This window comes from Cnephaeus nilssonii (genome assembly GCF_951640355.1).
Source record: "Cnephaeus nilssonii genome assembly, chromosome: 10".
NCBI lineage: Eukaryota > Metazoa > Chordata > Mammalia > Chiroptera > Vespertilionidae > Cnephaeus > Cnephaeus nilssonii.
The window spans coordinates 45760938-45787511 of record NC_137081.1 but is presented as its reverse complement, the minus strand read 5'-3'; the positions used below and the strand labels follow the sequence as shown (position 1 = coordinate 45787511).

The 26574-nt window shown below is 41.7% G+C and overlaps 1 protein-coding gene across 1 annotated transcript; it reads left to right on the top strand.

Annotated features, from left to right (window-relative positions):
* On the top strand, window positions 1–25092 carry CYBRD1 (cytochrome b reductase 1). Its single transcript, XM_079783055.1, has 4 exons — window positions 1–382; window positions 13517–13725; window positions 20840–20994; window positions 21600–25092. The coding sequence occupies exons 1-4, from the start codon at window positions 190–192 to the stop codon at window positions 21898–21900; spliced, it is 858 nt and encodes a 285-aa protein (XP_079639181.1). The 5' UTR covers window positions 1–189; the 3' UTR covers window positions 21901–25092.
* Window positions 25093–26574: the final 1482 nt, after the last annotated feature.

Below are 26574 nucleotides of genomic sequence, written 5' to 3'. Positions count from 1 at the left end.
TTCTGAGCGAGGGCCAGCTACCCACCCCCTCGAGGCCCCACGTCCCCGGCAGGCCGTCGGGAAAGCCCCTCCTCCCGGGCGGAGACGCCTCCAAGAAGCCCACGCCCGCGGTCCGCCGCGGCCAGTCCCCGGAGGCGCGCCGCCTCGTCCAGTTCCTGCGGCTGCCGCGGCGCGGGGCATGGGGTGCTGATGGCCATGGACGGCTACCGGGGCTTCCTGGGGCTGCTGGTGTCGGCGCTGCTGGTCGGCTTCCTGTCCGTGATCTTCACCCTCATCTGGGTCCTCCACTACCGGGAGGGGCTCGGCTGGGACGGGAGAGGACCCGAGTTTAACTGGCACCCGGTGCTCGTGGTCACCGGCTTCATCTTCATCCAGGGCATCGGTACTGGAGCCTCCGGGGAGGCGCGGGCAGGGGGCGCGGGCAGGGGTCCCCGACCGAGTCCCCACCGAGAGCGGGGCCGACGTGAGCGAGTTGGAAATGAGGGAGGATGCAGGGAGCGCAGGGGACGACGCGGGGGAGGGGATGGGGGGGCCTCCCCGGAGCCGGGCGGTGGGAGGGAGGTCGGTGGTCGGCCCCGCCGCGGGGACCGGGCTGGGGGCGCGGGCCCGCAGAGCCGGGGCAGTGGCCGACGTGAGCGATCCCGGGAGCGGGGGATCCGCTCTGAGACTCGTCTCCGGGGACGGCCGGGCGCAGCGGCGGCGCCAGGCTGAGCTGGCCCGGGTGCCGACCGAACTTGGTTAACTCTTTGCAGGGAGTGGCTAGGGGGGCACTTGAGGCGCCCCGGCGACCCCCGGAGAAATGCCTGAGCGCCGCGGGCCCGGCCCGGGCGGTCCACACGCCGCCGGGGAAAAGCGCTCCCTGCGGGCCGAACTCGCGCAGTCAGGGGCGCGAAGCCGCTCTTTGGGCGAGGCCTCTGCTGAACTTGCTGGGCTGCAGATGAGGAGAGCAAGGCCAGGGGCCCGGGAGGGTGGGGGTGCGGGAATGTGCCTCGGGCTCGGCTCAGCCCCGAGTGCAGGCTGCTCCGCGGGAGCGGGGTGAGTGCAGCACCCGCCCTGCTTTCCCTCCTCTGGGAGGATTCTACTCCGCCGAGCCCGGGAAGCTGCCGGGACTCCAAAGGGTGTGTCCGCGGCCCTGCCTGCACTGCTCAGTTCTGAGCCCAACTTGCTTATGTGGCTGCAGATTGCATCGCTCCCCGTGAGGCTTCCTGTTGGGCGCTGACCACTAACGCGGCCAGGAGGTGCCCGCAGGGGGCCCGGGCTGCTTGGCTTCTGCCCAGGCTGTCCCCGAAGTTTGCTGCGTTGGAGTCCGGCCCGCGCGCGCGGTGAGCCAGCTCCGGGCCTGCTTCTCTCGGATGAGGCTGGAGCGGAGGGAGGAAGCGCTCAGTCGATGGCCGTTTGTTTAATGTTGGACGTCTATTTGACCTATAGCATTATATTATTTTTAGGTAGCTATCATAATGATTCTATATGTGTACGTATAGCTAAATGGTCACCACCATAAATCTAGTTAATGACCCATTAACACGCATAGTTATTATTTTCTTTTCTTATGGTGAGACCTTTTAAGATCTACTCTCTTAGCAACTTTCAAATATACAATACGTCTTCATTCACTATAGTCACCGGCTGTACATGACATCCAGGACTTATTTATTTTATATCTGGAAGTGGGTGCTTTTTCACCCCTTCACCATTTCCCCTGCCTACCCCTTCCCACCCTCCTCTGGCTGTTCATATTGGTTTACTAGAGGCCTGGTGCATGAAAATTCATGCACTGGAGGGGGGGGGGGGTCCCTCAGCCTGACCTGTCCCCTCTCACAGTCCAGGAGCCCTCAGGGGTGGGACGCAACCCTGCAATCAGGGGACGTGGACGCCCCATCACACCTCTGCTGCTGCCACTGCTGGCAGCACAAGCCCCGGCTGGCCCTGGTTACCTGAGCCTCTGGAGGCCCTGGGCAGCTAGGGGGCTGAAGGGACTGGGGGACTCCAGAGGCAGGCGCGAGGAGCTGCCCCGTCGGGGCTGAGGGGACTGGGCGCCACCATCTTGTGGCTGTGAGCACTGCCATCTTTGAGGGTGTGGCAGTCAATTAGCACATTCCCTCCTTATTGGCTATGGGCACTACCATCTTTGAGGGCGGGGCAGTCAATTAGCATATTTCCTCCTTATTGGCTGTGGGTGCTGCCATCTTTGTGACAATGTGAGGGTCAATTAGCATATTCCCTCTTTATTAATAGGATATTGTGGCCTAGTCCCTCCCAGGATGTCCTGCAGTTTCCTCCGGCTGTTGTTTTACCGGAGGGAGCTCTAGCTAGCGGGACAAGTGCCGTTTATTTGAAACCACTTTGCCAGCACTAAGTGAAGGCCTTGGCAGAGGAAGTATTGAGAAAAAGGTAGAACGTGATGCGCTGGGGTGATGAGGCGTGGAGGGGTTTGGGAACAGGTCCCCTTTTCTTGGAAGCAGGCCGCCTTTTCTTCACCGATGTTTAACTTTCCACAAACAAGCAAACAAAGAAGTGCCCACCTCGTTCCTACAGAAAAGACTTTCTGTTTAGAGCTGGTGCTGCCGCCTTGGGCAGGTGTGGCAGGCAGGCCCTCTCCCACTCCGGGAGGTAGTGGCCAGCATTACTGATGACCGAGCCACGGTCGGCATGCTTCCCCGGCGTGAGACTGGCACTGGGGTGTGAGTTATTTCAATGGATAGTCCCAGCTAGTTCCCATTGAACTAAAATGAGAAACGCATACTCAGGTTTCTAAGTCGCTGTCATCAGAGGCGCTCTTCCTTCATGGTGGAGCCCTTACGTTTGGCCAGAGATGTCAACACCTCTGCTTGCTCCAAGCAGTAGGAACAATCTCTTTTATCTCTTCCAGCCAAGGTTTCAGAGCAACCCCTCATACCAGGACACTTTCCAGAGATTGTGGGATATCTTTTCCACATTCTCTTAGTATTAATTGTATCCTGACTTACCAAAGAAGAGACCAAGTCGAAAACACGTTTCCATTTATCGAGTGCTTTCTGTGTGCCCACGGAGTGCATTATTTCATATATAAGAGTAAACTGAGGCACAGAGCACTGGAGTAACTTACTGATGGGAGTAGTGTGTTTTCCGTGGCCTTCTTTTCAAGGTTGATTTCTCTGCTTTTATGGATATATGCCTGTTTTCTGTAAAACATGTTTTTTTTTTTAGAGAAGCAAAAGGCTTCATTTAAAATATACCTTAGAACTCTTCATTCATAGTAGAGTTCATTACTATTTTCCTAAATGGATTTCTAGTTCTCTAAAATTTGGACTTTTAAAAATCTCTTTATAGTCACTTTGGGGCAAGACAGTGTAAGTGGATGTTTTGGAAATATTCATCTGCTGCTTTTATGCAAACCTTGTTTTCTTAAAGCTTAGTTCCTGTATTTGTATCAGTTTTGGAATATTTGTCCTGTCAACATTACCCATCCTGTTTACTCTTTGGATTCCAGATTTGCAAAGCATTTAACCACACAATACATTTAATTGACATGAACATAACTTTTTCATCCATAGAGGCACATGCATAGTACTTTCGAGTTCTCAGAAATCTTTGCCTCACTTTTGCCTCCTCACAGCCAACAGTAGGAAGGCTCCCGCGGGGAGACTAGGGATGCCTGGCAAATGGTTGACTTTCTAGGCCAGGAGGGAAGCACATATTACAGCCTCGCTGTGTTACAACACAGTTTTCCCCTGTGTGGCATTGCTTCAGGGAGAAAACTTTTAGGCTATGCATAGGTAATGTAATAGGATGCCCATTCTTTTGTGAGGTTGGCTGCACCAGTGCTTCCAAGCTGGCCGCCAAGCAAGAGGATCACTGAGGGGAAGAGAGGGCACTTTTACTTTAGAGGCTACTGTAGTCATCACACCTGAGTGGCTGTAAAGTTGCATTTTGTTACTAATTTACTGATGCTACAGAAATAATCACCCATTCTTTCAACAACCACTTATTGGCCTACCATATGCCAGTTCTCGGCGTCATTCTAGGAGCTGGGGATACAACAGTGAACAAAATAATCATGTCCAAAACATTCTTATTAGTTATGTTATACAGAGTTCTGCATGCATTTATTTATAACAGAAACGGTGTTTTAGGTTGCCTTGAATTGTCTCTCTATACTCTGTGAAAACCCTTAGTTCCCTTCCTCTCTCTAAAAATCAATTAAAAATAAATAAAAAATATTTCACATCTCTAATAACGGACATGACATAAATGAGTTCTCTGATGCAGAAACATTTAGAGACGAGGAAGGGAAAGCTAAAGTACATGCAGGCATTACTCTAAGCATAAAATGCTTTACAAATGCAATATACAAACAGTAAACAGTATTTGAAACTATGTGAGAACAAGCAAGAGTCCTTCGAAACGCCTTTAAGAAGTAAGGTCTGAAGAAAGCAGGGCTTACCGAGTTACAAAATAAATGTCTCTTCCCTCTCTCTCCAAGCATATTTTGGAAAATATTTGGTTTATAAAATAAAGTACAGCAGACCATAGAATATCTAAAACCAAAATAAAAATTTAAACGGGTAGGAAATCTGGTGAGTATCGATGAGGAAGAGTTCCCAAGAGAACTTGAGAGGAGGCTTTGTGCTTCCCTGCGAGAAAGTTTCCCATGAAATAGGTATACTGCCAGGAAACCAGAGAAACAGACCTGGAAAAGGCCGCAGCAGACTGAAACAAACGAACGCTCTCAGAGTGGCAGCTGACCTTTTAGAAGGTTCAACAGGTGGAATGTGTGCTTTAGTAAAACATAGAAAATTCAAGTTTATAAATTTAGCGCAGCGAAGTCTCAGCAATTCTATACTCCCTGTTTTTCCACTTGTAGAGCTCTATTGTATAAACTGAAGGAAGAGAAATAGAATAGTATAATGATATCAAGTTGGTTTTGTGAGAGAACCTAACCACACTTAAGTAACATTTAACCGAGTAACAAAAAGAAAGGAAGAGTAGTTCTTAAAAGGCATTTGGAATATCCTATTAATGTATCTAAAAGTGACCAAATTTCAAGACCGGTTAAATATATTTGAAAGGGCTCTTGGGTAAAACCTGGCAAAGAAGATAATGGAGAAAGTGCCCCAAATACCTACTCCAAAACCAGCCTTGGGAACACAATCGATAATAAAACCTTTCAATATTAGGGAAAGAAGGGTTTTTGCAAAGTATAACGAGACAATTCAAGGCAACCCAAAACACAGTTTTTGTTATAAATACATGCATATGGATCTGTTTATAACATAACTAATAAAAATGTTTTAGACATTATTAGGTTGTCCACTGTTGTATCCCCAGCAACTAGAGTGATGCCTAGAACTGGCATATGGTAGGCCAATAAGTAGTTGTTGAAAGAATGAGTGATTATTTCTGTACCCTCATTAAATTGTTAGTTACAAAATTCAACTTTACAGCCACTCATGTGTGACGATAATAGTAGCCTCTAAAGCAAGCATGTCAAACTCGTGGCCCACGAGCCACATGTGGCCCACAACGAATATTTTTACAGCCCAGCCAATATAACGGTATGTAAGAAACATTTTAATAAAAATTTTGTGACTTAATTTTTATAAATCCTGTTATACACAATCTTATATAATAAAAGGGTAATATGCAAATTGATCCTATCGGCGGAACGACTGGTCGCTATGACGCACACTGACCACCAGGGGGCATACCCTTAATGTAGGAGCTGCCCCCTGGTGGTCAGTGCACTTCCACAGGGGGAGCGCTGCTCAGCCAGAAGCCGGCTCATGGCTGACTAGCACAGTGGCAGTGGTGGAAGCCTCTCCCGCCTCCACAGCAAAGACCCCGTGGGCCTAAGCCGTCAGTCGGACATCCCCCAAGAGTTCCCAGACTGCGAGAGGGCGCAGGCCGGGCTGAGGTACACCCCCCCCCCCAAGTGCACGAATTTTCATGCACCAGGCCTCTAGTTATTAATACCGAACTACAACGTTCGCTAATGACTGATGACTATAATCGTGTTGCATTCATTTCCCTTATGCACCTTACGCACAGGTGCACCATTTCCCTCCACTAATACTAGCAGCGAATATTTTAGCAGGCGATTGCCACATCATTAGTCTTGCACTGACTTGTTTGGTGTGCGCAACAGGAAATATTTAGCTTTCGGAGAACAAGAAAAATAGGTTTATTTGCGTTCGCTTATTAATTTGTGCAGTTATTCAGTGTCTAGTAAGTTAATGTTCAAGAAAAAATATTAATTTTTATTAAAATATTCTATTATTTTATGTTAGTGATTACTCATTTATTTCAGCCCTTTGTATTCAGCATGTCTCTATCGAAATAAATCTATGTTTCTATGAAAATTTAAGCTTTTGTTTTTGTGCAGCCCACATAAACTTAAACCTTGTTTATTTGGCCCGTGTTAGCCTTTGAGTTTGACATGCTTGCTCTAAAGTAAATCTTCCCCTGTCTTCCCCTCAGTGATTCTCCTGTTGAGCCAGTTTGGAAGCACTATTTTAGCCAACCTCACAAAAGAATAGGCAGCATATTAAGTCACAGATGAGCTTTTATTCTAAAGGCCTTAAACTCATAATGCTACTGCTGAATTATAATCTGTGCCTCCTCTGTCTACTTAAGGACATCGCTTCATCAATTCTCCCTTTTTCCTTCTACATCATCAAGTTTCTCCCCCAATGGATTATTTCCAACACGTTATAATTTCTATCATCTTAAAAGCAACCACACTTGTGACCCCATAATCCCCCTTCAACTTCTGCCTCAATCCTCTGCTTGCCTCCCCACAGAACTATTTGTCAATATCTGCATTCTCCAATTCCTTTCCTCCTATTCTCCCTCTAACCCACTCTGGTCAGGGGTTCACTCTACTGCTCCACCAGCATTGCTCTTAACATAGTAACCAATGGCCTCCACATTGCTGATTCCACTGGTCAGTTCTCGGCCCTCATCTTGCTAGAACAGAAGGCAGCACTTGGCATAACTGGCCCTTTACTCTTTCTTGGGATACTTCCTTCATTTGACTTCCAGGACACCCAACTCTCTTGGCACCGCTCTCCTCACTGGCTCCTCCTTTCAGTGTCCTTTGATGGTTCCTCCCCATCTCCCTGGTGAATCAAGGTTAGAATGTCCAAGGCTCACGCTCATTTTTTGTGGTGACCTCAGCCAGTTTTGTAGCTTTAAACACCAGTTATTCACTGAAACCTCCTATGTTTTTATCTTTAGTCTGGACTTGTCCCCTGAACTCCAGATCCAAATATTCATCTGTTTACTCATGCTCTCTACTTGGATGTCAAATAGACATGTCCAGATCTGAACTCTTGATCTTACTCATGTCCCCAAAACCACTCATCTCATAGGCTTCTCCACCTCAGTAAATGGCAACATCATTCTTGTAGGTCAGCAATTTTCAACTGGTGTGCCACACGAATTTTTAAAACATGCAATACCTGACTGTTTAGTCAGGGGCACTGACCTCTTTTGCTTTAGATTGTCAAATAAAAAATGACAACAGCCAACACAATAGCTATCTGTTGTGAATGCCTATCTTGAACCATAAATATATATTCATATAATAGAGTTGCTTTTTATTGGTCATGTTGCATAATAAGGTTGTGTCTGATTGATTAATTCTTGGTACTAGAAATCATTATACGCAAGTGTAGGCACCTGGTTTTTAAAAAAGGGTAGGTAATTATGATTATTTTTTTTGTAAATCAATACAAATTATACCTTTTTTTATCAGATTGGCAAAAAATATAACATATTTTTGGTGTGCCACAGATTTTAGTAATTAATGTATGTGTTCTATGAAATGAAGGTTAAAAATCTAGAATCTAGATGTTCAGAAAAAGGTATACAGTCCTCCTTGATCCTTCTTCTTCTTCCATAACTCTCATCCAATTTATTAGCAGTACGATCCAAATTCTGACCACTGACTTGTTAAATTATTTATTAATTTACTGTCTGTCTTCTACTAGAATGTAACCTCCGTGAGGGGAGGAACTTAAGTCTGGTTTCTTCACTGCTGTATTCTTAGTGTGTAGAACATTATATAACACATAATATGCATTCAATGTGTATTTACTAAGTTAATGAGAGTTGGGCCAATCTTTTAAACCAAGGGCCGTACCTACAAGGACAGCAGATAAAGTAACTAGATGAAGCGCATGGTTGTGCAGCACTTTACGGTATGCCAGACACTGAGGAACCCTGTCTACAGCTGTTACTGTTTGAGTTTGTTAGATCCAAGTTTTTGTTTTCCTTTTGAAAACCTGAGCCCTAAATGTTTAGAGATGACTGGGACTTTAGGTGAAACTCCTAATTTTAGAGATCAAATGTCTGGCCGGGATCAGGCAACCAGAGCCAGTACTATTTCTGATCTGTCATAATACTTTAATATAAGGGACAAGAAAATATAGCTGGTGTTTCTGAAAATGCAAAATTTGTGGATATTTGTAAATGTCTAGCCAATTAGTTGAATGTTTCTCTTTTTATACGCTATTTGGTACCAACCAGTTAACTTCGTGAGGATTTCAGTAACTTCAAAGAGATGCTGCTGGTGCTATGATGCTCAAATAAATCTTCCGAATCATCCAATCACTTCCTTCATTTTGATTCTTCAAAGGTTTTGTTTTCATGATATTCATGCTATGAGGCAGTTTGAATGCACAAGCATGTTTCAAAGCTCAAGTTCTCTTTGATAGCCACGCAGGAATCTTTTCAAGAAGTTTATTTAAAAATGGTTCTCTGCTTTTACATTTAAACCTGAGGTCCTTTGGATAGAGTCTCTTGGGTGCACAAAGGAATGAGTTATCAAGCATCATAATCCTGCTCTGACCATTCTACCAAAGAAGGCAAAATAATATTTTATTTAAAGAGCTAAGAAAAGTGTAATGGGAACGCCATATTTAATCAGAATTTATAACTGTTTTAAAATTTCAGTGTATTGCCCGGGCTGGTTGGTTCCCAGTTAAGGGCACATACCTTGGTTGCAGACTCAATTCCCAGCCCCAGTAGAGGCGAGAGCAGGAGGCAACCAATCGATGTGTCTCTCTCACGTTTTCTCTCTATCTTCCTCTCTTTATCTCTTCCTTTCCCCGCTCCCTTTCATTCTCATCTAAAAATCAATGAAAAAATATCCTCACTCCTTGGGTAAGGATTAAATAAGTAAATATAAAATTTCAGTGTATTTTAAACTCAATAACTTACTCTTATTTTATATTTGGGTTCACTTAATGCCTACCTAAAGCTGTTAGGTGCGTCTAAGTGCAGAATGATTTTTACTTATTTGAGAGAACCAACCATTCAGTCTTATATGAGCTAACACTTGGGTCAACAGTACAAATTGCCTTGAATTTTTTTTGTTGTTGTTGCATTTTAAAAGAGGATCTGCTTATTGCTGGAGAATACCGAATGAATTAGTGCACTTTATTAAGATTTATTTATTCAACACACACTGAATTCCTACTATGTGCCCGGCTCTGAGGTAAATGCTTGGATATGATGGTGAACAAGGTAGTCATGCTCCTACCCTAATGAATCACAAGATTTAAACATAAAAAACAAACAAACTAGAGTTCAATTGTTTTCTATGTTCAGGAATATTTCTCTCCCTCCAAGCACCCCTCTCCCCACATACACTTAGACAAATATTATATATGCATTACCTGCTATAAGACAAACTTGTATAGATAGTTTTGTAATAGCATGTGGATTGAAAGCTGCTATCAAACCAGAGATTGCATCTTAGAGAATATATATTTTCACAGATTCCTGAGTTGATTATGCAGCTAGGAGCTGAGAAATTTTTTAATAATTAAATTCAAATTTAATCTGCTGCATTTTCCTCTTTATTGTCCAAAGACTGATTATTCACAGATACTGATTTCTTTTTAATTTCCTTTTTTCATCTATTTGTATTATTTAAAAAATATATTTTTATTGATTTCAGAGAAGAAGGGATAGGGAAGGAGAGATAGAAACATCAATGGTGAGAGATTGGCTGTCTCCTGCATGCCCCTGACTGGGGATCAAGCCCGCAACCCGGGCATGTGCCCTTGACTGGAATCCAACCCGGGACCCTTCAGTCCGCAGGCCGACACTCTACCCACTGAGCCAAACCAGCTAGGGCATTTTATTTATTTTTAAATTTATCACAGTAGCAGGTCCCACTATGAATAATTTTTTTTTTAAGATTTTTAAAAAATCACATATACAGATGGTCCCCGACTTGTGGTGATTTGATTTAGGATTCTTCACTTTATGATGATGCAAAAGTGATACACATAATAAATTACATGAGATAGTCATTACTTTATTATAAAACAGGCTTTGTGTTAGGTGGTTTTGTCCAACTATAGGCTAATGTAAGTGTTTTGAACATGGTTAAGGTAGGTTAGGCTAAGCTATGATGTTCGATGCATTACGATATTTTCAACTTAGGATGGCTTTGCTGAGCTGTAACCCCAGTGTAAGTCAAACATCTGTGTGTGTTTATGTTTCCCTTCATTTTCTGGTGGAAAATGGTCTGTCAACTAGGATCTCTAACAGAAAACTCTTGTTTCAGTCACAAGTAGCTATTTGATAGCTGTTCCCCTCCTCATGGGCTTATGAGACCTTTTTCTTCCTTCCCACTGAACCTCAGGAATGGTGTCTAGGTAAGTGCCAAGCCAGAGAAGCAAGAAATATTTAAATTTGGCTCTCCAGGCAGTTTTCTAAGTGTTGAGACTAGTCCGTTGTTGAAGAATGTGGTCTGATTTGTTAAGGTTGCCCTTTTTCCCTGAAGTCCACCACATTTTGGTTATTTATACATTTTTAAAGCATATAAACATCTTATGCAAGTGCAGTATTTTGCAATTATCCTTCATGTATCCAGACAGCGTTTTGAAGCAAGTTCCACTATTCAGCAGAGCTTCTCTGTAGCCAGGATGGCTGCTGAGAATTCTGTGCCTCACTCAGGAGAGCCCCTCAGATTTCCACAAGCTGCCTAAGTAGTCGTTGAGACTACTTTTTGCTATGGATTGGCAAGCTTACAACAATGTTTTTACACTTTGGAACTATTATGAATTCTTTAAACCATACAGGAAATAATAAACAGATTGCTATGTTCTCACCACCCAAAGGGAACAAATGTGCAGATTTTTGCCAACATAAAAATGTATAAGCAAGAGCTTAGAGCTGGTAGGAATAAAATGTAAGGCAGGATGGAGGGAAGAGGTTGGGGGTGTGCACCCTAACCTGATCTAGAAACTAAAAGAAGAGATAGAGGCCAGCTGGTGTAGCTCAGTGGTTGAGCATCAATCTATGAACCAGGAGGTTATGATTCAATTCCAGGTCAGGGCACATGCCTGGTTTGCGGGCTCGATCCCCAATAGAGAGCGTGCAGGAGGCAGTTGATCAGTGATTCATCATTGATGTTTCTATCTCTCCCTCTCCCTTCCTCTCTGAAATCAACTATATATATATATATATATATATATATATATATATATATATATATATTTTTTTTTTTTTTTAAAGAAGAGTTAGAAAAACTCTCAACTAGACCCAGGGGGACTGAAAATCTATAATTGTCTGGGCCCATTTGGATCAGAGGCTAGCACCTCTCCTCTTGCAGAGCCCTTAAGAGCTGACTCTTAGAGTAATAGGACAAAATGTTTTACTTATTATCCCAAATCATAAATAAAAGATTAAATTATGCTTTATTCATGCTACTGCTGGAGAAGGAAAGCTAGTGTGTAACGAATTAGTAAAAGAAATACTGTACCGTCCTAAGGGTGAGGGCTGTCAAGTGTTGGAATGGAACCGAAGCATAGGAGATGGACACCTTGTGCGGAAGCTCTAAAGAGGCTAACTTCACATCTGTCTTTGTGGGTTTAGACATGTTTCTGCCTGAAAATGGACTAGATAATCCCTTAGATTTTTATGATTTTATAAAGTTTCATTTATTTAATTCATAAATATCTTCGGTGGGAAGAGGCTTTTATTTTTCTTGCTAGAATTAGGAAATACATATGATACACTACTGATGTAGTGGAATCCATCTTCCAGGAAGCATTCTTTAAACTTTTTCAATCTGTCATACATTTCCAGGTATCTACATTTTCTCTGACATGGACTAGAGAGGTGGGATGAGGCAGGTATTGTCTGCATCACAAAAAGTGGTTGTAAGCTGGTTCAGGTGGCCATGTAATCCACTATTTAAATCAGGACACTTTGAAAAACCTGTTTTAAAAATCTTTTTTGTTGAAATTTAATCTACCTGCCAAAAAGTGTACATGTAAATGCATAGCTTGATGAATCTAGGTGTGTAACCAGCACCCAGACTGAGAAAGAGAACAGTAGCAGAAATCCCGTGTATTCCCTTTCAATTGCTATAACCCTTCCTCATAAGCGCAGCCACTAGCCTGACTTTTCTTACTGCAGAGATGAGTTTTACCTGTGCTTATACTTCATATAAATTGAATCATACAAGATACACTTGTTCATGTCTTGTTTCTTGGGATTGATCCATATTGTTGGGTGACGTTCTAGTTATAAATTGTTTATTCTCTTTGCTCTATTATGTGGTGTGAATGACTATATCACACTGTATTCTTCATTCTATTGATGATGGGCATTTGGGGAGTTTCCAGGCTGGACCATTACAAATGGTGCTACTAATAATATCCTAGTACATGTCTTTTGGAAAAGATTTATTGAACATATTTCTTTGGGGTGTATACCCAGGAGTGGAATTGCTGGATCCTAAGGTATGCATAAGTTTAGCTGAAGTAGATACTGCTAATTTTCCATAGTCTTTGTTCTCATTTAAGCTCCCATCAGCATAACATGAGCGTTTTGATTGTTTCACATCCGCTTCAATATGCAGTATGTTTCGTGCTTAGTCATTCAGATATGTGGTAGAGGTATTCTCAGTTTATTTTAATTTGTATTTCTCTGTCTAATAATGAAGTTTATGTCTTTCTTACATTTATTAGATACTTGGATATAATCTTTGTCTTATTTAAATCTTTTTGCATATTTTTCTAATCCTTAGTCTTCCTTTTTCTTACCAAACTAAAACATTTCTAGAAAGAAACCAGGTCATAAGATTAAGAATTTAGTTCTGGATGTGTGAAGTCTGAGATATTTGAGAGGCATCTATATGTATGTCAAGAGGCTGTTGGATGACGTGGGTCTGGAGTTCAGGAGAAAGTTCTGGGCTGGAGATGAAAGTTCGGAGTCCCTGCCATGTAGGTGGCATCTCAGTGAAAGAGTGAATGAGGTCACCCTCAGCGAGAGCAGGAGGAAAGCCCTGGGGCTGAGCGTGGGGGCACCGAAGTTTGTTCACAAGTTGGGAGTAAAGAAGAAGCCAGCAAAAGAGCCCAAGAAAAACCACTGAAAGGTGGGAAGAGGGTAGAAGCAGAAGCCAAGAGGAAAGGGTTTCATGGAAGGGAGTGTTCAGTGTGTCAAACTGTGTTATCACGTGTAGATTTAAAAAAACAAAACACTCCGCATTCTGTCCCCCTTTGTCTCTCTGTAGCCATCATTGTATACAGACTGCCATGGACCTGGAAATGCAGCAAGCTCCTGATGAAATCCATCCACGCGGGGTTAAACTTCGTTGCAGCCATTCTTGCCATTATTTCTCTGGTGGCGGTTTTTGATTTCCACAATACCCTGAACATCCCCAATATGTACAGTCTACATAGCTGGATTGGACTGACAGCTGTCATACTGTACGTGTTACAGGTCAGTGTCTCAGTAAGTTTATAAACAAGGTATAAAAAGTAAAGCAGTTCAGATACTGTAGATGTTTTCTATACATTAATATTTTGGGTTTTTTTGTGTGTGTTTTTTAAAATATATTTTACTGATTTTTTACAGAGAGGAAGGGAGAGGGATAGAGAGTTAGAAACATCGATCAGCTGCCTCCTGCACACCTCCCACTGGGGATGTGCCCACAACCAAGGTACGTGCCCTTGACCGGAATCGAACCTGGGACCTTTCAGTCCGCAGGCCGATGCTCTATCCACTGAGCCAAACCGGTTTCGGCACATTAATATTTTGTTGGAAATCATCTTCTCATCCCCTCTAGTCCTTGTTGCACTGGTTTCCATTATAAGTATTTCCCCTTGAGGGGGCTGAGGAACTGCAGATTTCACAATCTGTGAGCCTCAATGTGAGATTCTAAATACGGGCATATGTATATACAGGGAAATTGCCCACAGATAACATCTAGACTGCTATTGTTGGGACTTCAACTTTCATGTGCTGAATAAACTAGCACAGACAAGAGCTATAGATTTCTTTTTCACATTCAATCACTTCTATTTTCTAGGTTTAACTTTATGAGTGAAAAGATGAATTTATATCTCGTTGATTCTTTGTTAGAGTTTGAAGACTGTTTATTTTATTTTATTTTTCCTCTGTCCTCACTTACTAAAAACACATGCTTTTGACAGCACTGTATTTAAACATAAGTTAATGGAGAGTGATAGGGATTTGGCCGTTCTAGGTCACTAAAGAAAAGGTAAATTTTAAAAGTCCTTATGGTGTTAACCACTTTGTTGAAAAATCTTTGTAAACTGTTGATTTACTTCCTTTCTTTAGTTAGTACAGTATACATTCAACTCCCTTATTTGGGACATCATTGTGAACTTTAGTTTTCTGTAGATGGAAAAGTAGGAAACTGGAGTGAATTTACAAAATCTCAAGGCCTATCTTAAAATATATGCATGCGTGACCTCTCCAAAAAAGGACCTCTTACCAGGCATTTATTTGTCACTTTTCTGCCTAAGGCTCTTTGAACGTTAATTAAAGTTAATGTCTGTATGATACCATTCATTATTTAAGTTTGCATTACCATGCCCAGAGGTAGGGACTGGGGAGTGGAAAGGTGCTGGACAGGATAGGAACACCGAGGAAACCCTACATCAAACATGGTCTTCCTGGTCAGGAAGGACCAAGGAAACTCTCTCAGAGTGGATGGCTGAGCCTTGCTCAGATATCCTGTCGCGAGGTTGCTTTTCCTTCCGAGTTCTCAGCCTTTGCCACACATCTGGAAGGCAGCTCCCTCCACTGCCACCAGCTGGTGGACCCTCTCCCTTACAGAGTAGGATGACAACCGCAGGGAACATTGACCTGGGGACAGTTGCTTTGGGGACCCTCTTCACCTACTGTCATTTCCTCGGGACTTTTCTCAGCTGCCTCTTCTGCTTGCAGTGGTTGGTTCGGCCTGGCCTTGCTCCACGTCCTTTGCACCACCTCAGAATTCTAGAGCCTGAGCTCTGTGGGGAGCCTTCTACTCACCTCACGCACTCCTTTAGTGACATAGCCTTCAAGATGCCGAGGACGCACAAGTTACACAGCCAATGGCAGAACCGTAAGCCCTTGGTTCTGTTTCCATGATGTCCCCAGGATGGCTCAGCTCGTGTGTGAGCATTCTGGGTGGAGGGCGGTATTTCTGAGGACCGGCGTGGAAACTACCCAAACTCTTGGTAGCTTCGCTGTGAAAGGGTCTGTACTCCTGAGCACAGCAGCTAAATAGATGCCTTTACTGAGTTGGTTATATGACAGGGCATTGTTTGAACATCTGGAAAGATGTGCATTATTTTTCTTTTTATTTTCTGAATTTTCTAAACATGTAAGCATTTCTTGTATAGTAGTGGTAGTAGTAGTAAGCTTTTAAAGCTAAAAAGCTTTTTATACCAGATATGCCTTTTCATTATTAAATTTATGCTTTTAAATCTGGATTTTTCTAAAAATCAGTTTATACTCTGCTCTATATCTTAATAGGTAAAATTAAAAAATATCGCCCTAACCGGTTTGGCTCAGTGGAGAGCGTCGTCCTGCGGACTGAAGGGTCCCAGGTTCGATTCCAGTCAAGGGCATGTACCTTGGTTGCGGGCACATCCCCTGTAGGGGGTGTGCAGGAGGCAGCTGATCGATGTTTCTAACTCTCTATCCCTCCCCCTTAACTCTCTGTAAAAAATCAATAAAATATATTTTATTTTATTTTTTTTTCCCAAAAAAATATTTTTTATTGATTTCAGAGAGGAAGGGAGAGTGAAAGAGGGATAGAAATATCAATGATAAGAGAGAATCATTGATCGACTGCCCCCTGCATGCTCCCTACTGGGAACCGAGCCCGCAACCCAGGCATGTGCCCTGACCGGGAATCAAACAGTGACCTCTTGGTTCATAGGTCGACGTTCAAACACTGAGCCCCGCTGGCTGGGCTGCCACCAGTAGTTTTTTTTTTGTTTTTTTTTAATTTCTTTATTGATTAAGGTGTCACATATTTGTCCTCATCCCCCCATTCCCATCCCACACCCCTCCCCATGGATGCCCCAACCCCCTGTTGAACTTAACCATTGGTTAGGCTCATATGCATGCACACAAGACCTTTGGTTGATCTCTCCCCCCTCCCTCCACCCTCCCCTATCCTCCCTCTGAGGCCCGATAGTCCGATCGATGCCTTCTTGTTTCTGGTTCTGTTCTTGTTCATCAGTCTATGTTGTTCATCATTTCCCCTAGATGAGCGAAATCATGTGTCACTAGAGATATACTTATAAGAATTGAATGTGTGACGAGCAATAATAGTTATGCTGACAGGCAAATGAATCACTTAAGAAACTAAAAAGAATAGCAAAATAAACCATGAAAAATAAAGATCCCAAAAAAGCCATGAACAGTTGTGTTAGTGTTTACTATTGCTGCCAGAACAAATTACCACAAACTTAGTGGCTTAAAAGAACACCAATTTATTACCTCACAGTTTCTGTATATCAGAAGTCCAGGTTGGCTTGTCTAGTTTCTCTGCTTTGGATCTCGCAAGGCCAAAATTAAGGTGTTGGCTGGCCTGGGTTCTTACAGGTGGACTTTGGGGTGCAATCAGCTTGCAAGTTAATTCAGGTTATTGGCGAAGTCCACTCCCTTGCGGCTGTAGGACTGAGGTACCTGGTTCTTTGCTGGCTGTTGGCTGAGGGTTGTCCTCAGCTCCTGTAGTCCTCTCTGTGTTCCCCTCCATCAGCAATGGGGCACCTACTCTTTGACCTAGCAATGGCACATTTGGGGGGAGCAGAAATAACATATTGTCGTATAAGGAGCTCTAAGAAGGATGTTTAGTGTAGCATTGTTTGTATAGGAAGGAAACAGGAAGGAAAATAAATGTCTGAATAAGGGAATGAATGGTTAAATCACTTGTGGTAAATCCATATTGTTGGCTATTATACAGCTATTACAAAGAAAATAGCTATATCTACTGATCAGCAGTGAAATCCATGATATGTACTTCAGTGTAAACAATACTGAAGAGCAATGTGTATAGAGCATGGGAGGAGGGAGGTGAAAAGCATATATGTATAGATGTTCAAAGAAAGGTATGGGAATATACTAGTATACCAAACTGCTATAATTGTGGGGGTGGGTAGGGTCGGTTGGGGGATTATTAATTTTCAAACTATATCTTGTTTGACTTGAACGTGCAGCTCTTTTGTTTGAAACAGAAGTAAGCCGCATATGTTACATACAAATCTTACATACATGACTTTTTAAGCTAAATTAAGCAAATGGCGCCCCTCACCACAGCTCTGTCCTTATTACGATTCACAAGATTCTTGCCTCCACATTCTTAGTTGCAAAAATACATGATCCATAAAAATATGGCTTTGACAGAGATGTGTTGCTACCAGACCTCTTAGGTTAAGAGTGAAAAGGGGAAGTGGTTTGTCTTTCTGAACTAGAAGAGTTCTACCGGCAAGTGGAGGTTCTCCCAGCTGCCACTGTGGGTGGAGAGCAGGAAGCTGCGCTCCGTGCAAGGGCAGCCTGCTTGCGGCTCACTTACGCAGCCACACTGCTGTGCACTTCGCTCACAAAATCTGGTTGTGTGCAGGGCATTCGTAAAAGTTCCTGAGGTCAGTTTGCACTGCCCCCTCAGTACGACCCAGAAAACAAACCTATAACAGTATGAAGAGCATGGGAGAGATTGTCAAGATCAGATCCTCTCATCTTAGTGCAGCTGGGTTTGGTTTAGCCACTATGTGTAAAAACAGAATTTCACCTGTCAAATGAAGCCAGTGCCTAGGTTGTTTGAGGAAGGGAAAGGGTGAAGCAAGCAGCAAAACAATGCAAGCAATACACTTCCTCGTGTATATCTATGGATCATAGAGCATTTCAAGTGTATAATTCTTTTCTACTTGTAAGATCTAGCCTCTGGATCACTTTTTAAAAATAACAAACTCTTGCCCTAGATGGTTTGTTCAGTGGTTAGAGTGTTGGCCCGTAGACTGAAGGGTCGCAGGTTTGATTCTGGTCAAGGGCACATACCTTGGTTGCAGGCTCCATCCCCCAACCAATCCAGGTGTGTCTCTCTCTGTCTCTCCCCCTCCCTTCCACTCTCTCTAAAAAGTAATGGTAAAATATCATCGGGTGAGGATTAAAAAAAACACCTCTTGTATGTATATTGAAATTATGTATCATAATAAAATTGATTTCCATGATTCCACCATCAACCTAATTTGGAAAACATAGAATCCTTACCCACCTTGATCCCACATCTCTCCACCTATCCCAACCCATGAAGGTAACCATTTTCCTGAAGTTTTTTTTCTTTTTTCACTCTCTGTTTTTCTTTATAATTTTATCACATACTGTGAATCCTTAAACAACATATTGGTTAGTTTTTCTTTAACTTTTAAAAGTCTCATAATATATGTAGTCTAATGTAACTGTTTTAATTCTTTTGCAACCTTTCTTTTCATTGTACTGATTCCACTATCTTGTTTCCTCTAGTTCATTCATTTTTACTTTTGTGTTCCATTGTACAAATATACCACAAATTTACTTATTCATTCTCATGCTATTAGACATTTGGGTTATTTTCAATTATTCCCTGTGACATTGGACATTTAGATACACATTTCCTGGCTCTCATATGCAAAGGTTTCTCCGGATGTAGTATACTTAGGAGTGGAATTATAGACAGAGCCAAAAAAAAAATGCTAAATTGTTTTCAAAAGTGTTTGATCCCAGTTATGTTCCCGCTAGCAGGGTGTAAGAATTCCCATACGGCACAACCCTGTCAACATGCATCCTCTTCCAATGCCCCCCGCCCAGGTTTAAACCTCCTTTGTTGACATAGAAGTATTAATTTTGTGTTCAAATGCTTTAATTATTGTAAGCTAGTGGGTATAAAATGATGTCTTCTTGTGGTTTTAATGTTTACTTCACTGATTACTTGTTTCTCTTCTAAGAAACACCTGTTCGTGTCTTTTGCCCATTAAAAAAAAGTTTCTTTTTTTTTTCCTTAAAGATTTGTAGTTCTGTTTCAAATTCCTTTTCATTTATATGTATTGCATATGTCTTCCAATTTGAAGCTTGTACTTTTCCTCTTTTGTTAGTATTTTTTAAATCAATTCTCAATTTTAATAAAACACGAATCATGTTTTTTTTAAGGTTATTATGTTTTGTTTTGGTGACTTGTTTATGAAAACCTTCTCTACCCTGAACTCAAAATGGGTTCACAGGTTCTACTCCACACCTGCTAAGTCAGAAACTGTGGGGTGGGGCCCAGAAAAATGTGCTTTCACAGGCCCTCAGGTGACTCAGAGGCACGCTAATGTTTGAGAACCATTGTCTATCAAGAGTCTTAAAGTTTTATTTTTGATATTTAAGTACTTAATTCATCTGGAATTAGCTTAGTGTATGATGTGATGTTGTGATCCAACTTCATTTTTTCTCCATACGGGTAAGCTGTTTCCCCAGCACCATTTATTGAATTGTCCTTGTCCTTGCTACTTACCTGCAATGCCAGATTTATCATATATCTTTTCCTCTGCGCAGTATAGAGTTGAAGCGTATAGAAGAATTGAGGTATATAAAAATATATAGGTTTAAGAAGTACAGAATAGAAAGAGATAAAAATCTTCATTTATTCTTATTTTGCAGAGAATGATTCAATAGTTTACTACTGAGTAGAGGTGCTTCACATTTCTTCCTATTACAGTTTGGGAAAAGGTTTTGTTTTTCTTTCTGAATCATAAATGAATGTAGAATCTTATTGAATGCTTTTCTGTGTCTGTTGAGGTGAATATAGTTTTTCTTTTTCTTTAATCTATTAAACCCTTTGCACTCGCTTGCTTTTTTCTCGATTCCTTTATTCTAATGCTAACCGTGTCGAGTCACACTCAACATCCGAGTGCAAAAGGTTAATGTAGTTAGTTACATCCATCAACTCCCTAATGTTAAACTTGGGTGAATTAAATACATTTTTAATTGTCTTAAGGTTCTCTTTTGCTCTCTGAAATATCCAGATTCTTATCTTGGGCTGTTTTATTTGTGTGCTAACGAGGCTTCTCAGAAATGTCACTTCACAACTTCATGACTGTGTTTAGTAGGCTGACTTTGGCTTCTTCCTTGCTCAGATCCAGAGAGTAGGCAGTGTTTTAACAACTCAGGACTTGGAATCAGGGTGACCTCGGTTTGAATCGGGTTCATCTATTTGTCTATTTGTAGCTGGTGACATTGGACAAGTTACTCATCTTTTTTGGACTTAGTTTGCTCATTTTATGCCCTTAGTTCTATATGAAATACTTTCTCATTTTGCACATATTGCTTTTATTTTTTTTATTTATTTATTTTTTTCTTTCCAATTTTTTTTATTAAGGTATTATATGTGTACATATCTTACCATTGCCCCCCCCACCCCACTCCCATATATGCCCTCACCCCCCAGAGTTTTGCGTCCATTGGTTATGCTTATATGCATGCATACAAGTCCTTTGATTGATCTCTTATCTAATTTTAAATTTCTATAGTTAAAACTTAAAATTAAATGATAACCATTGCACTTTTTGATGTTTAGCTTCTCCTAGGTTTTTTCATCTTTCTGCTTCCCTGGGCTCCACTCTCTCTCCGAGCATTTCTCATGCCCATACATGTTTATTCTGGACTTCTCATCTTTGGAACAGTGATTGCAACAGCCCTCATGGGAGTGACTGAGAAACTGTTATTTGTCCTGTAAGTGACATAGTTATCCTAATTGTATACTTATGCTATAAATGGAAAATACTTATTCATTGGGAAAAGGTAATAAAATATAACGAAATTTTTAAAATATTAAAACATTAAAATTTTTAAATATTCTTAAAACATTTATTATATAATACAATATAACATTGTATATAGATACAAGTTATTGTGTTATACAATATAATACTACTAAATGCTTGAAGAAGGACCAAAAATCCAATAAGTTGTACTACTCTTAAAACAACTATTGAAATTATGCATGCCCTTACAATCTTTTTGATGTGCATGTTTTTATTGATTGCAATTGTGGTGTATGTACATTTTTGTGTCATCCTTTTTTCATTTTTCAAGTGATACAGGTGCTCCAGAAGCTACATTATTTTTATACTAATGGTTTTTGAACAATATCATACTATTCCACTGAGTGAATTATAGCATAAATTTCCCCTTAAAATCAAGCTTTAAGGGAATTGACCCTGAAGCTGTGCCAGTGTGCATTTTCAACCGATAAATTCAAAACTGTTTGGCATGTTGCTGTCTCACTCTGTTTGTCATTGGACTGACTCTTGCTCTCTCTTTTATTTTTTTGGTAGGAAACGCCCTGGCTATGATACATTCCCACCAGAAGGTGTTTTTGCAAACACCCTGGGCCTTCTGATTCTGGTGTTTGGGGCCCTCGTTTTTTGGATAGTCACCAGACCACAATGGAAACGTCCTCAAGAGCCAGCTTCTATCCGTCTTCAGCCAAACGGAGGCACTCCAGAGGGAGTGGAAGGCTCCATGGCAATAAACTTTGGCAACACGGACAAATCAGATTCAGAGTTAAACAATGAAGCAGCAGCCAGGAAAAGAAACGTTGCCCTTGACGAGAGTGGTCAGAGGTCCACCATGTAAGGTGTTGTAGTCACGTAACGTCGCTTTTAAAAACTAGCTCTACAGTTTAGCGTCCCCTATTTAGCCATAAGATGATTGAGCGCCATAGAGCTTATATTGTTTTAATCATAAAGTAGGATTTCTTGGAAGAGTTGGTACTGATCGAGGCCTATGAACTTACCTGCATTGGAAAGGAGGTGGTCAGTGTAAATGATAGCAGCTATAAACTGTGATTCTGTTACCTCTTGTTGAGGACCAAAGCATCCTGTGCCTTGCAGAGCACAGATGCTCACACTGTATTTGTTGGTTGGCAAATCTGATAAAGTGGCAGCCCTGGAAGTTTTTCCAAAACTCAACTTCGTCCCAAGGCTTCCCTGGGGTTTGGCATATTTTACGATCCAGATTCCAAACCCATAAATCAAGAATGTGCCTGAATTCTTAAGCAGCACAAACTGCTCTACAAACCTCAAAGAGCACTTTTTCTCAAGTTTCTGTTTTTATTGTATTTCTTTAAGTAGCGGCATGGGACTTACTGTGCGCCCGACGCTATTCTAAGCACTTTATAGATATTATTAGCTCATTCGATCCCCAGACAAACCTTCTGAGGTAGGGACTATGATTATCTTCATTTTAGAGATGAAAGATCTGAAGCTTGACCTGGTTAGTAACTTGCCCCAAGGTCATAAGTGGTGGAACTGAGATTCAAAACCTGCCATTCTGGCTCCTCAGTCCGTGAGTCTCACCACTTCACTATGCCGTTTTTTCTTTCTTTTTAAAAGAGATATATATTTTATTGATTTTTTACAGAGAGGAAGGGAGAGGGATAGAGAGTTAGAAACATCGATGAGAGAAAAACATCGATCACCTGCCTCCTGCACACTCCCTACTCGGGGATGTGCCCGCAACCAAGGTACATGCCCTTGACCAGAATCGAACCTGGGACCTTTCAGTCCACTGGCCGACGCTCTATCCATTGAGCCAAAATGGTTGGTGCCATTTTTCCTTTTTTTATACTAATCTGCACCTACTTTGACCCTCCCCTGAATAAATTTCCGTTGCTGGAGTGCAGCGGCGTGGTTAATGGTTACCTCCTGGCGCTTTTTGCCAAGATTCCTCGGATAACCAAGGAAAAGGGGCTGGAAAAGGGGCCTGGCTGCCCTCCCACTGGCTTACCTTGATGCCTCTTTGTTCTTAAAACTGTGTCTTGATGACAAAGGAAGGTTCGGGCAAGAACACCTGTAGCTTTCAAGACAATCAATTGAGATTTTTGTTCTTTACGAGCTTAGCTGCTGGACAGTTTTCAGTCTGAAGATGGGAGAGAGAGAGACTGACCTCAGGGTCTGCCCTTCCTGGGAGCAGCAGCTGGGCTCCCTCCAGATTTGCGTGGAATTTTAGGGGCTGCCTTGAGCTTGGTGTTCTCAGTCGTGAACTGGACTCAGAGGTGACAGCTTTCATGCACGGAGACCTCTTGGGGCTGACTTAGTTAAAACCTAGAGCAGTGTCTGTGCTGAAATGATGGTTTTTATTTTGGGGTCGATTTTCGGATTCCCTGCCATGTTAAACTGGAGCACTTTAAGACGGATAAAAACATTACAGTTTTACAGCAAATACTGGTACACTTGACTTTTTTTTAGTGCTTACTGGATTTCCTCTTAGGATAACTGGTCATTACTTCTATAGATTGAATATTGAATACACTCCACCACATCCCGTAAGCTTCATGGATAACCATTCAAAATCCCCTCTCTGAAACACTGTTTTCTTATGTAATTCTATTTTCAAAATTGGTAATAGTGTCAGAAGGACTGCCAGTGCCTGGCTTGGTGCGTGGCACATAGTAGGCACAATTCAATATCCGTGGAGCGTGCTACAATTTTGGTGCTAAGTAAGAGTAATTCCATTGTCACACACAGACATTTGATAAATGGATATTTCATTACATGGAGGGGTACAGAATTCCAGGAGTTTTGGAGGGGAAGGGTCAGTGAGACCCTCAAAAATTGAAACTGCCATTCCATTTTATATAGGCCAAGAAAGAGGTAATTAGTGAAAAGTTAATTATGGATTTGGTACTAGAACATTCTGCTCCATTGCAAAGTATTTGAGCACCCCTCCTCTCAGCCCTTTATTTTGTTTTTCTTTCAGGCTAATGTGAGGGTGATCTTACAGTTATTATAGGGTCTTCTTTCCTTTCTTTCTCAGCCTTTATGAAAACAATGCATGGCAAAATATACCTAGGAAAACTTTCTCTTTGAGACTTTTTTAAAATGGGCTTCCTATTCTACAGATAATTGTACCTTTATCTTTTAAAAGCTAATATTTTCTACCTAAAGCATCTCCCCTAAAAATATCTCATTAAAAAGCCCACATTTAAAAAAAAATAAAGAATAGGGGAGAAGAAAGCCTTAGGTATCCATTCCAAAACAGTGACTGAGATCCCCACAAATAATTATAGCTTATGTCATCTGCAGAGATAATCTGGCTTGGTTTACCCCATCATCTAATTTCAGGGGGGAAAGTTTTATTTTAACACTCATCTGAATCAGCACTAGCGCCTTTCCTCTTGCAGGGCTTATTGAGAAGCTCAAGTGAATATGCGTTTTGATCGGATGTTATCCAGTGTGCAGCTTGCTATGCTCCTCGTGTCAAACTGAGTCCAACCTCCAAGGGCCTTCCTGTCTTTTCCTTGGGTGGTTTCATGTGAGCTGTGATGGTGAGAAGCCGCATTGCAGGCCTCACAATCAAATGGCAAAGGAGGCAACTGCACCTTTTAAGGGATACTGACGAGTGGTTTATGTTTTCTAAAGGACAAAGTCAAGAGGCTATCTTGTTTTTAATTAGACTGAGCTGGAAATGACCACAGCTGCCAAATCTAAAAGCTCAAAGATGAAGTAGAGCTTTATGCTAGTTTTATTGCAACATGGTAGAATTTTTCTCTTGGCGTGTCCTTTTTTTCAGATTTACAACAGAAAACTGTAACCGCTATGTCTTAGAGCTACGCATAGGAAAGTAGAGAAGAAATAAAACTATTACTCTTTATTCCTATAAGGTACCTGGAAAAATATTTCTGTGTATGATTTTGTCTTTCTATCTCAGCACATTTATGGGAAAATATTAAATAACCTGAGTATTTTAAAATTTTGTAGAAAAAAATATGCATCTATTTTTTCTTGACTTGGTTTTATATAGTAATAAAAGTTATTTTGGAATTTATTTGTCTGTGTTATCAATTCGTTTAGGCTAGTACGTGTAGGCATGGTTCTAAAAGTTTCTTTACCATGGAAAATTTTGTAAAGTTTCTTTATTGAAAACGGTGTCAGATTTCTCTCTAAAGTGTACTCTGAGTACCATACCTTTTGCATTCCTAGAAGGATTAGAAGACTTGCAAACCTGGCGTGGTCTCCTCCACACGGGATCTTAACTGGAGCCATGCTCTGTAGTGTGAAAGGCAGCCTTAAATGTAGGCAACCCCAGCAGGCACAGTTCCAGCTGGAAAAGCATGGAAGAATAACCTACTTAAAGTGCTGGTTATTACAAAACTTGGTGTTACTAGTTACTTGTCCTCAAGAAAGTACATAATTAATAATGAACACATTGCTGAGGTTTTTATTTTCCAAATAAGAAAGATCATTCAAATCTAACTAGTGCCAATACTCATCCGATCTTAATTTCACCTCTCATTTAGTCTTTTTTCACCTACTTTTTGTCTCCTGGGAAATGTTAATGGTATTTCATGTAATAACACCATAATATATGTCCTATTATTCCTTAGAGCTGAAGTATTGTGGGTGAATTGAGTTTTAATGTTACACTAGAGGCCTGATGCACGAAATTCGTGCAAGAGTAAGCCTTTATAGCCGCAGCGGCTGCCTTGATCCCGCCCTCTTAGCTGCGGCGGCTGCCTCGATCCCACGGCTGCAGCTCCGGCTTCATTCGGAAGGTCATCCGGAAGGAGGTCTGGTCTAATTAGCATATTATGCTTTTATTATTATAGATCCTATTTTGTCACTGATTTATATATTTAACTTTTGGGGCATGTATTTCATTTCAGATTTATCTTTATTGGAAGGTACTTTGGACACTTTATAAATATGTGGCTCAAGTACATTACCATGTAATTTTACATGTATTAGCTCATTTAACGCCATTTTCAGTTGTACCAGTGCCCACTATGCCCTCACCCCTCTGAGGCAGCTCTGTTTTACTGACTGCATGTTACCTACATCTCAGCCACAACTGACTGAATAAGGTGGGAGGGAACATGTCACCTGTATACAGTCTCACCATAGCTGGGGAGGTGGCCTGGCATGAAGAGAAGATGTCCTTTAATTTCATTTCAGACTGAGGAATAAGGATTTCAGAGGAATTTGGTTCTCTCTCTTCTAGGAACTTGAACTGGGAAATACTTCAAGAATGAGGTAGTGAGAGCAGAAGCTAAACGAATGCCTAGAGACAGGAGCCATGAGGGAGAGTCTAGACCAGGGATCAGGAAACTGTCTCTAAAAAGTCATATAGGGCCCGAGCTGGTTTGGCTCAGTGGATAGAGCGTTGGCCTGCGGACTGAAGGGTCCCAGGTTTGATTCCAGTCAAGGGCACGTGCCTGGGTTGTGGGCTCGATCCCCAGTAGGGGGCATGCAGGAGGCAACCAATCTATGATTCTCTCTGATCACTGATGTTTCTATCTCTCTCTCCCTC